General features: G+C 42.1%; 1 protein-coding gene across 1 annotated transcript in view; it reads right to left on the reverse strand.

The window, feature by feature from the left end:
- Window positions 1–11,961, reverse strand: part of LOC133124716 (leucine-rich repeat and calponin homology domain-containing protein 2-like) — a 50,598-nt gene extending 38,637 nt beyond the window's left edge. The window contains exon 1 of the mRNA XM_061236144.1: window positions 11,720–11,961. Within this exon, the coding sequence (XP_061092128.1) occupies window positions 11,720–11,960 (241 nt within the window). The 5' untranslated portion in view covers window position 11,961. The remainder of the gene's footprint in view (window positions 1–11,719) is intronic.
- Between the last annotated feature and the right edge of the window lie 677 nt (window positions 11,962–12,638).

Genomic DNA, 12,638 nt, shown 5'->3' on the forward strand with positions numbered 1-12,638 from the left:
ACAAGACCGTTGTAGATCCCTTCCTATCATTGAAAAAGGCTCACTGACATGTTCACTCACCCTCTGCCTGTGTTTATAGTCGTTAAATCCGTGTTTAAAAATATTCAGTGGACACTCCAAAACATTGTATAGCTGTAATTCAAGCTCATTGGTTGAAAATTGGTTATAATTGTCACAGCCAATGGGGTAGGGGCGTTGTACAGGGTGGCCTGTAGCGTAGTGGTTCAGGTAAATGACTGGGACACGCACAGTAAGTGGTTCTAATCCCGGTGTAGCCACAATAAGATCCGCACAGCCGTTGGGCCCTTGAGAAAGGCCCTTAACCCTGCATTGCTCCAGGGGAGGATTGTCTCCTGCTTAGTCTAATCAACTGTACGTCGCTCTGGATAAGACCGTCTGCCAAATGCCAATAATGTAATGTAATGTAATGTAATGTTTCAATGTCAGCGCATTCACAGAGAAGGAGGAGAGATTAACAGTGCTGTAGTTGTTGCAATTCCTCTCTTGACCGTAAGAAGTCCAAAATTACCTTTTGAACCTTTAAACAAAAAATGTCATACTTTCTCAATAAGCATTAAATTGTTCCTGGAATTTCTGAATAAATTCTCCGAAAAAATTAGGAGGGGAGGAGACTGAACTAATTCCCACCTCCTGCTCTCCCGACAGCAAGGGAGGCTACTATTTACCTGCCAGTTTCCAGAGCAACAGGGCCACTCTGCCTTCCCCACTACTGCCAAACGTTACATCCGTAGCGTGTTAAGTGGTGTATAAGTACTGTGTTCTTTTACCGCATGCATGGACTGTGATCATGAGCACACAAAGGAAGCGTTTAGTGTCCCGGTGTTTAGTTTGCGTAAGCTGAGCAATTTTCCGAAAGGGCTATGGGTCAAGTGTTCCCTGACTCATCTTATAATTTAAGGAATGCCAATTAGCATCCACTTTTTTCAAGTGTTGGGCAACCAGCTTTCTACTGCCACTCAACCAAGACAGAAGAGAAGTAGAAGTTATTTCAGCTAAACCCTCGGAAATGAAGGTACAAAATGTGCCTAAAAAGGTACTTTGCTGTGGCGGTACCATATAAGTGCATAAGATTATACCACTAGCCAGCAGCATATAACTAATTAGAACCTTATTTGCTTGGAAAACCTATTCGTAACTTATTACTAATTTGTACCCAAAGAGAACAGGACAGTACCTTCAGAGTACATCCTTGAAAAACAACAAGAGAGATGCTTGAGAGTGTAATTCACCTTAGCATATAAAAATGCTTCCAGCGAATAGAGATTGTGAAGCAGGTGCACATATCTACGCTGAAGGTAGAAAAGCATCATGCTGGGTAAAACCAAAACAAAGGGCTGCTAAAAATCCTTCGGCATCATAGTTAAATGATCAGATGGACGGGGAGAGAAAAGTGGGCTTCTTTTGTGTGTCCTCCATCCATGAACAGACCATCTGCTCCAAAGCTGGGTGGCGGGGCCTGTTAAAGCCCCTGGTGCTCCAGAGAGAGAGGGGCCCCATTTTAGAACCATCCACTGCCCCCCCCCCCCCCCCCCCACCACCAAATCCATCCCCCAACTCCATGCTTTAATGAGCTCCTCCATCTCCCCATGTCCCCAGCTGACCACTGACCCACATTTAAGGCCTCCCCAAAACCTGGCAGTTCTCATTAAGCCATGAAGCCCAGATTCAGGAACAAACTTAAGGTTTTTGTACTGTAAGTATTTTTAATGCCAGGCTTTTTGGCCAAATTGATGTTGATTATAAACATGTTACTGATTAGCACTTGTGTAGCTGTAAAGCGAGCTGCATTCAGTCTCCTCACTCACACATGGGCGAAGGCTTGGAGCTGAAAAGGTTTGTTTTTGTTCCTCTGCTGCTTCATATTGAAGAAGTGACTCATTGCAAGTCCTGTGTGCGTATTTCTTTTTGGATCACGATACCGTCAGGGTGACAAAGCGCTGTCGAACAGATCCGCATTTCAGTACTGAGCCATATTTCTCTCGACCTGCCAAAGCTGCAGGTCGGTAATGCTTATGACAAATCTTACATTACATTACAACAACAGCAGGCCCATACGTACTGCCAATGTTAAAAATCAGAGCAAAGAGAGTATTGTATGTAAGAACGAGAGAGTTTCCTCTCTGTTAATTTACTTTTGTGCTCAAATGACCGATAGATTTGAACTCTGAACATACACTGAGTGACTGTATACACCCCAAATTATACAACTGGATATGGAATTTTAAAAATATATAAAGCTGATGTGAACGTCATGCTGGTACAGAACATGTATAACCACCACCAACTAGCTTTAACCCTGTCTCATTGTACCAAGCTCATATCAATCTGCCACCTGTAATTTTCAGCAGATCAGGAGCATCCTAACCCTAATAAGGAATGAGAGTAGACACAAACCTCTAACCACACATAATAATACTCCACTGACTTCAGTATATTGCTGTTATTCAGGGCCCAAAACCTATGGTTATCCTTAAGAACGAAGGGCTAATCAAGGGGTTGTTCTTTGGCTGAGTGGAAGCTAATACGCATTCAGTGACAATCACATGGCACCACTGCTACTATATAGGCCTGTCTGATCATCAGTACAGAAAGATCAGAGTGACTTTCGTTAGGCTCGTATAAAATTATTCCAACCAAAATGGTAACGCAGATACAGGTTACCACCTACCTGACTCTTTGCTTGTTTGGTTAAAGCAAAAAAAAAAACACACACCATAGCACAGAAACACTGAAATGGGTAACACTCACAACAAGAAGGTCCTGGGTTCGAGCCCTGCCCTGTGTTCATGTTTGCATGTTTGCATGTTCTCCCCGGGTCTGCGAGGTTTCCTCTCCCAATGCAGGTTAGTAGTAGGGATAAATATTAGCTCATTAGCTAACTCTGGCGCATTTACATTGATGTGGAAGCTGAAAATGTTGATTCATGTGCATTGTCTCTGATAAATAAATAAAAGTACTTGAATTAAACTGATGATTTAATGTGTGCGAACGGTGACTGAATCCAGCTCATTTGACTGATGGTAAAAACTTGGTCATATCTGAATTCAGAATAGTGGGTATTCATTATCCAACAGCAACAGGAGGAATTCTCTGCAGTTCTGTACATATTTTGTACAGTTTTACAGTCTATTCACTACCTCATTGCTTTGACTGCAAAAACCCAAAGAGGTGGGTGGATTTCTATATTGAATCAAAAGTATGTTGGCAGAAAAACATACAGGGATTTTTATGGTTCTTCACTGTTCATTGGTTTGGGTTTCAGTTGGCAGTCACGATCAATTCTGGGAGTGTTTGCTTTTCAATTGGAATTCTAACCCTGTATTACCAGGCTTCTGCTCAGAGCAGACAGGCCGTCCACAGCAAATGAAAGGAACAAGCATTTTTACAAGGAATCCCATTATAAAGCAGCAACCGAAAACGCGACACCCACTCACTCACTTAGACACAAACAGTCTTATTTGCATCATCTGCTTAATTTGAGATATTTCCAACTCCCCAACTGCGAGCACTGTATGGCTGGGTGGCAGCAGGACGAGAATAAATCAGATACTGAATCGTATGTTGTCTTCTTTTAACATCAAAATTTCATTCAGTCTGCCTTGAAAACTCCCACCTCAGTCCCAGGGCATAGCACAGTTGGTTGGATTAATTGCTTTGGCGGCTTAATCTCGTTTTAATACCTTCACATGCAAATCGTTCAGAAACCCGCATCTGCTATTCTAATCCACATCCAAATATGAATATATACAAGGGGCAGCCGGTAGCCCAGTGGCTAAGGTGCATGACTGGGATGTGGAAGGTTGGTGGCTCAAGCCCCAGTGTGGCCACAATAAGATGGGTGCAGCTGTTGGGCCCTCGAGCAAGACCCTTAAATCCACATTGCTCCAGGGGGAAGCGGCCCCTGCTAAGTCTAATCAACTCCAATGAAAGTTGCTTTGGATAAAAGCGTCAGATAAATGGCAATGTAATGAATATACAATCTGGCAGACATGGATCTTAATTTAGTAATCACGTCTGCCAAATACACTACTGCACATGCACAGAGACATTTGAACATGAAAACAGGTTAAATGACGCCAGGGTATCATTTCAGCTCCATGCTGCACAGCCCCCCTAAATGGTGTATTATTGACTTTTATTTCCCACCAGGGGTGGCAGGAAGCTTTCATTGCTATTGATCAGCTAGACTTCCTGGTTATGTGCTTCCTGGTTCCCTGAGGATGACATTCTGCACTCACCGAGACTTATTTTTTAGACTTCTACTGCTGTAGCCTGTCCACTAACAGTTATGATGTGTTGTGTGTTTAGAGATGCTCTTCTGCATATCACTGTTGTAATGTGTGGTACCATCCTGTCAGCTTTGACCAGTCTGGCCATTCTCCTCTGACGTCTCTCATTAACAAGGCATTTCTGTCTGCAGAGCATTTTTTTTTTCCACCATTCTTTGCAAACTCCCAGGAGATCAGCAGTTTCTGAGATACTCAAACCACCCTGTCTGCCAACAACAATCATTCCACGGTCAAAGTCACTTAGATCACTTAGATTTTTTCCACATTCTGATGGTTGATGTGAACATCAACTCCTGACCCATATCTACATGATTGTATGCACTGCACTGCTGCCACACAATTGGCTGATTTAATTAATCACATGAATAAGTAGGTGCTTTTTTGACTGCTGGAAAACTTGTGAACCCCCTAACCACAGCTCACTCTTTCTCCATGGACTCCGCCCACAGTCATCTTTGGCTGCAACTTCTCCACATAGCATCCATAGCACGTAGTTGCGTCTCTGGATAAGTAAGAAATGCAATTCATCCCTTCAAAGAAGTGCCATCAAACCCAGGTAGAACCTCACCAGATTAGCATTGTGAAAAGTGACCGTGTCCTCAGAAAAATAACTGGTTCTGTAACCTGCAGCTGTGAACCTAAACTGCTGTATTAGGCTTTAATCAAGTTAGAACATCAGGATAATGTCCCTGGTATTCAAGAGTTTATGATTAACACAGATAGAAAACTAGCTTTCTTTGGCTGCTTGGAGGCCACTCTGAGAGGCATTAGCTCTCAGTGAACAGCGGTCGATCGTTAATGCTTGGCTTCGTCGTGGCTAAGAGAGTTGAAGTCTACCTCCTCCCTGAGTTTTCGAGGATGGCTCTGAGAGATCATAGCAGCTTTGCAACTGGAGAGCCTTTAGAGGTCAGGACTGTATGGAAATAAGGGTATGGGGTCCTTTCATTGATTGCCTCTCCAGGGTTTTTAATCCCCTTTATCTTACCCCTGTAGTTACTTTGGTCATTATCATGACATTTATTGGACATGGGCTACAGAACGCCACCTGTTGTCAAGCTGTTTTTTCCCCCCCTTGTATTCTATTTTATTAATTGTCTTTGTTTTGTATTTTACACTACAGTGTTGGTTGGTGCCTTTTTGTGCTGTATAAAATGTCTTCTTTTTTTATTAGCCTAATGATCAGGACACTGACTTTTGAGATTTCTGTTTTTGAAAAGTTTGAATGTATTCTGTTTTGATACATTATTGATACAGGTTCTCTCATGTAGATTAAAATCTTTTCACAACGGAGACCCTTCTTAAGGCATATGACCGCACAGCATGAGACAGTGTGCAAGTGCCTTGTTAGACTCCTTAAGTAAGGGTGTTTAGTGGGCTAGGAAAGTAAACTATGTGAAAATCTTCACGTCAAAATTCTTTCTGAGATGAACGCAAACAACATTTCTCTTGCAACTGGAATGTCAGTGGAAACCTGAGAACCTGAGACACCATAAAACACACAGGCTAAGGGGAACAGATATTCTCACGATAATATCAAAAATAAACACAAAGTTACTCAAGACTTTCAAGGGTTTTTTAATCCTACCTTAGTTCTCAAGACATAAATGGGATGGGACTGTGACACACACATCTCATTTTTAGGCCGTTCTTAATTAGTAAGGCAATGAAAATTTTTGCACATTGAAAAAGAAAACATTGAAAAACAGTATACTTAGCAGCACTAATTTACACACCTAGGCTTTCTGGTATGCAGACCGCGGCGAACAGTCTCAGACCGATCATAAAAGAGTTCTCACTGGGATACATGCCTGAGAGCCCAAAGGTACTTCATGAACATTATACCCTCACCGAGCACTTTATTAGGAACCTTTTTACTTTATTAAACCTACTTATTCACGTGATTATCTAATCAGCCAGTTATGTGGCAGCAGTTCAATGCATTACAATCATGCAGATACATCAACCATCAGAATGGGGAAAAAATGTGATCTAAGTGACTTTGACCGTGGAATGATTGTTGGTGGCAGACAGGGTGGTTTGAGTATCTCAGAAACTGCTGATCTCCTGAGATTTAAAAAACAGACAATCTGCAGTCACGTAACCTAGTAACATAAATTCCAAGATATGTCACCCATCACGTGAGCAACCATAATGACCAGAAGATTATTCTACAGAGAAGAAAACTGAAATGTACGACAACGCGCTTTATCGCCACTCTGAAGGGCCGTTGAATGACATTCTGCTGAAGAGGGCAGCACTTTGATTTCACCACGGTGGCCCATCCTTTCTCATCTTACTTCTGCGCCAGTCTCAGAGGTGGACCTCACTCCAGAGAACAGAACCTACTGCCATTAAGCGAGAGTCCAATCTCCTAAATTAATACCTCTAGCTCTCTACCTCTCGCTCTCTCTCTCCTTCCTCCTATCTTATTTACAGTGCCCCTACTGCCAGGGTCCCACGGTCTGCTGCTCCATACACTCCAGTACCTGGTTAAAGGAGGAGCTGCTGATCCTATCTCTGCTCCACCCCCCCACCCCCCACCCCCCACCCTTCTCTCCTTCAGAAGGTCAGACTACTGCTTACCTCAGACAAACTGCACTGTGGGAACCAGGGCCTCGGGGCCACGGGGCCACAGGGCCACATCCATCCCAAGCAACAAAAAAAACAGTTACATTACATGTAATTTAGCTGATGCTTTTATCCCAAGCAACTTACAGTTGATTAGACTAAGCAGGAGCCAATCCCCCTTGAGCAATGTGGGGTTAGGGGCCTCGCTCAAGGGCCTGTGCAGATCTTATCATGGCTACACCAAGTTAATGAACAGTGCACAATTCTGTACAGGGAGTACAAAACATAATTCAGTTCATGTGTATTTAAGATTAAGTCATTTTCAAAGTAAGAGCTGTCTTTATATGCCCTTTTAGAGACATCACTATCTAAAATTGAATCTTAAAGTGCAACAGAAAGAATGTCTGCGGCAAGTAGAATTTCTCATAATTTTCTGTGCCCTTGAAATTACCTTCTCCCAGACAGTGTCACTTTAAAAAGTGAAGCACATCATGTAAACACACGTTGGTTTTCAAAGAAATCATTTGTTTTGTGTTTCAAGAGAATAGGAAACTATATTTCTCCTGTAGCTGCACACAGGTGAAAAGGTTGTGTATATGTACTTACAACAGTACACCTATAACTAACAATACAGCTGAATAATTTACGAGAAAAGTTGGTTTTATTTTTACTTAAACATTAGTTGACTTGGTCTGTCTAAGAAAACCAAGCATAACCCAAAGTTATCCAAAATAAAGATGAGTGAGTGAACTGGTATGGAAAGCCTGAAAGGATTTTTTTTTTTAAAGATTGCAGTAACACCAGCACTTGGACAATCATGCTATGGATTTAATGTGTTCTCTGGCTCATGTGCTCCCGCATAGGGTACCTGCCTTCCACCTGAAAGGCAACTGTTAAAAATGTGCAGGTATGAGTTACCACTTCTCAGCAAGGCACTGTGTGTTTGAATTCACAAATCTCAAAAAGACTCCTTTAGTATTCCGTGTAACAAATAAGTTCTCTCCTTATTTTTATTCTACACAGGAGGGGGTATTAGCTACACAGGGCCAGATGTTTGATAATTTAAAAAATATGTGGCAATACTTTCTTGAAGCTTGTTATATGTAATACATAAAAAAATAATGCAGATATTAAAAGGACAAATATGGACGTTAATCACCTCCTCCAGCAGTGGGACGATTAAACAGGCTTCGGTAGTAGAGTGATCAGGCAAAAGCAACAGAGGTCACCAAGAGCAACCAAACAGCAACGTTCTGGCACATTTCTCAGTTAATCATGCTCATTTCTGTACTACCAGTGCAGCCTTCTTAGGGAAAAAATCATTTCCTTCATGATGCAAACCACCTTCATGAAGGTCTGCTTGCGGACATACAGGTATAGACCTTCTGAAGCATGAAAATACATGACCAAAAGGAGGGGTGGGGGAAATCAGGAGGGAGGACACAGGGGATGCATGCAGCATTTTCAGCGAGAGGATCACACAGGGTTCCCATGGAACACAAAGCAGGTATAGTCTGATTGGCCATTAAGGATAGTTTCGAGCACGTCCTCGCTGGCTGGGCTGAACTTAGCCCAGACACTTCCTGTCACAACAGCCTCGCATGACTCATTCCAGCTAAGGAACACTGGCCCTGATTGTAATGTACTGAAAAGTGTCATCAGTCACGTGTCATGAAACAATTGTATCACTTCATTTTATAGAGGTAAGCACTAAGAGGCAATAACGATGTACTGATTGGTGACGGGCATTATCATGATGTTAATCGCATACAACTGTAGGGTCCATATCCATAGTAATACAAATATACCATATTTTGTCACAATCACAAAAACAAACATGACATTCTTCACGCTGAGTCATCTAATGTTATGATGACTGGGGTTCTTAGTCAATTCAGTCTTCACTGTTGATGCTTTGCACAGGCACTTCAAATTAATATGTGTGTTGCAGTTTAAAAATATATATTACATACATTAGCATATTTTATATGCTAAAAATGAATAACACAGTGTCAAGGCCTTAACAGTAAAATGTATAGTTCTGCTAATATCCATGAACGATGCATTAATATTGGGGGGGAAAAACTACTTTTGTATACTACTTTTGTCTACAACTTTTGTATACTACACAAACACTTGCAAAAGTGCATGTGATATTGTTTCAGGAAGAAAACTATGCATGAACTAACAAGCAGCCACATAGTCTACCTCAGCCCAGTCAATACAAAAGGCTTACTCACTATTGCTGTCCCTCACAAGAAGAAGATGAAAAAGAAGAAGAAATCATTATGAACTGGATATTTGGATGTTGGTGGACAGTTGCACTCAAATATAGATCACGCTAGACATACACTCAGTGATCACTTTATCAGGTAGACCTGTACAACAGCTTGTTAATGCATACATCTAATCAGCCAATCATGTGGAAGAAATTCAATGCACAAAAGCATGCAAACATGGCCAAGAGGCTCCGTTGTTGCTCAGACCAAATATCAGAATTGGGAAGAAATGTGATCTAAATGACTTTGACTGTGGAAGGATTGTTGGTGCCAGAGAAGGTGGTTTGGTATCTCAGAAACTGCTTATCTCCTGCGATTTACACACACAACTGTCTCCAGGGTTCAAAGAGAATGGTGTGAAAAACAGAAAGCATCCAGTGAGTGGAAGTTCTGTGAGCGAAAATGCTTTGTCAGTGAGAGAGGCCACAGGAAAATGGAGAATGGCTAAACTGGTTCAAGCTGAGAGGTAACTCAAATAACCAAGCATGACAACAGTGGTATCTCTCAATACACAACATGTCAAGCCTTAAAGTGGATGGATTACAGCAGCACAAGACCAATACACTAAAAAGGCAAATAAATGCCTAATTAAGTGGTCATTGTGTGTAATGTACTTTTAAAATGGAAAAAATGCCATTATCAGAAATCACACGCTATTCAGTGATCAACCGCGAGCGCCTAAGAAAGCATTTAAGCAATTAAAATGTGTAATTCTGTAAGAGGATAAAATATAGTCATTGTATTGGGCCATCTACCAAGACAGTTGCGTTCCTTCTAAATTATAAATTAATTGAAATATTGACTTATTGGTACAGCTTCCAGTGCGTAGCACAGAAGACCGTGGCACCCGGTCCCCCGTCGTTGTTCTTTCAATTACACTAGTAAACATCTTTATACAAAGCCTTAGCACCACCAGCGGCCTGTCAGTAACCCTGTGCCAGTCCTATAAAACCGCGATTGTTTTGCATAGCGCACTGAAGGATGCTGGACTGGTGACAGCGTTAGCTACTCCCTCTCATGCTCTCTCTCTCTCTCTCGCCCAGTCGGTTGACTCGCTCTTCTGTGAGACGGTCGCACAGACACTTCCCCATTTGTCCAGTTTCCAACGGTCAGGAAAGGGGAACTATGTTATTTAGACCTTCCGAGTCCGCCGTGTCCTTTCAGTCTCAACAACCGTTAGTGACTGCTTTGTTTAGGCACACTTTCGCTACATGCGATCAATCGGCTACAGTCTCGGTCTGTATCAATAACAAAACGACTTAAAATAAAACAGTGAGCGTTTCAAACTTGCAGACATTCTTGCAGACATCCATTTCACAAGCAATTATGCTTATGCAGTGTGTATGCTCCGAATAGCCAGTACTGGCATTCACCATAACAAAGGCTTCCTTTACCAATTCAGACTGCACTGAAATGGAGACGGGAAAACTGCATCTCTAATTTGACAGTGAACTGTCAAATACCATGGGATTAAATTAATGTTTCACTGTCAATAGCACTACATTAATCAAATGCACCCATCTCAGTAGGCTAGTATGAGGGTGGTCTCCAAGACCAAATCAATTGGGTTCAAGGGAGGACTTGTACACAGCGAACGTCCCATTGCACGCATAGGCTTAGACTAGGCTACAGCAGGCATCAGTGATGGTTAAACTACCGTTGAAGTCTACATGGGAGGGAATTCTTGGTAGCCCATTTGTATCTGGACCTTTTGCTCTATTGACGGCGTAAAATCGCATGCAGGCACTTGGGATTGGGATAGTCTAATCTAATTCTACCAACAGTGTTGTTTTAAAAAGTTTCCTTTGTGTCATTAGCTACACATTTATGAGAAAGGCATTAAGATAGGTCACAAAATATTTTCTGCTATTACATAAATAAACCATGGCCTGCTCTGCACAGCCTACTCACACGGACTGCTGCAACAATTAAAAATAAAAGACAGTGTTTGCTTTGGCTAAATAGCAAAATATTGATCACAGCCAAGAACTGGAAGCGGCGACCTTTTGTCTGGTAGCTGCACACATAGGCCTGGTTACAGAATGCAAAATTGTCTAAGCTGCCGTCGTTAAATTTATATTTTTGTAGCTATTACCTATTTTAATTTTAATTTATAATATTGGCGTCACGTTTACAGAAAATCACAGTGAAGTGTTAGCCTACAAAATCATTAACCTAGTAGCCTACTACTGCATGTAGGCTATCGATGCTCTGGGAGTAACCAGCAAGCGACCACAGATAGCAAATATTTTCAGCGGCTCTGTAGCTAGTCCTTGCACACAACGATATAGCACTGCTATGTTCCAGCAAATAACCGTTATATTATTCCGAAAAGTCAATTGCAGGTTCTAAACATGAAAAGAAGAAAATGCATACAAGATATCCAGCACCACTTGTGATATACCGGCTGAAATAAAACAGAATGCAAGTGATGGACAGGCACATAGATACAGAGATAGAAAGTAATCTGCTATTCTGTTGCGGGACATGGATTGTATGAACACAATGTTTCACCCTGGGACCCCGGTAACCACACCAGTGTCCGTCGTTTTATAAACTCACCTGCCTGTGTCGTGTCCGTAAGGTCGTAGCTCAAGCCGGGGTAGTCTCTCAGCTTTCTCCCGCTGAGATTCAATATGCCGGAACAAACCGCATCTTCTAGAGCGCGATCCAGGCTTCGAGCCGTGTGGAGATGGTGCTGATGTTGAAGTATCCCCGGGTTCCAGTGAGGTCCACTCGGGTAGTGATGGCCATGCAAAGCCGAAACTGCTCCTCCGCCTCCCTGACTCGCCGCCATTTTCATATGTGATATTATCCAGACAATAATAACAGAGACTATCTCCGCCCATGCGCACAGTCTGGGAAATATGGTGGGGAGGGGAGAGGACAGGGAGGGTCTTTATGTTCAAGGAACAGGTACTCTTTTGCCCGCCCTGACCCGTTTTACTGTGTTAAATACCAAACTGACGAAGTGTTTACATCCAGTAGAAAGCAGCCATTATTTTTTTAAGGGCAAATACCTAAATGTGGAGCTTAAAACTACTTCTGAGCCCTAGAAAAGGCCGTTTTTGACAAATAACCGTCACGTTATGGCTCTGTTCACCATCATTGACTTCACTAAAATATACATGTTTCATATAATTATTGCATATTACCGTTGGATATGGGTAATATACGACACCACTGCATTGGAGTGGCGCCTGTAGCCTATGGACAGTAATTTACAGTACCACCCGCATGACTAAACCCTGCTTCACCATTGGTTAGAAATGGCTAACGCCTTCATTTTCGGCCAGCCTTGTTCTGAATAAGATGCGCAAGGGCAGCATGAATGAAACTGTGAACGGAATATTTAAATGAATTACAATGGAAAGTATTCCATCTGAGCTTTTTTCAGCGGTAAGGGGAATCGACTGATTGAGTGTACAGTACCGATATCTGTAACAGGCTTTGATTGGACTGATTCTTATTTTTAAAAGCA

The sequence above is a fragment of the Conger conger genome, chromosome 3 (genome assembly GCF_963514075.1).
Source record: "Conger conger chromosome 3, fConCon1.1, whole genome shotgun sequence".
NCBI classification, from domain to species: domain Eukaryota; kingdom Metazoa; phylum Chordata; class Actinopteri; order Anguilliformes; family Congridae; genus Conger; species Conger conger.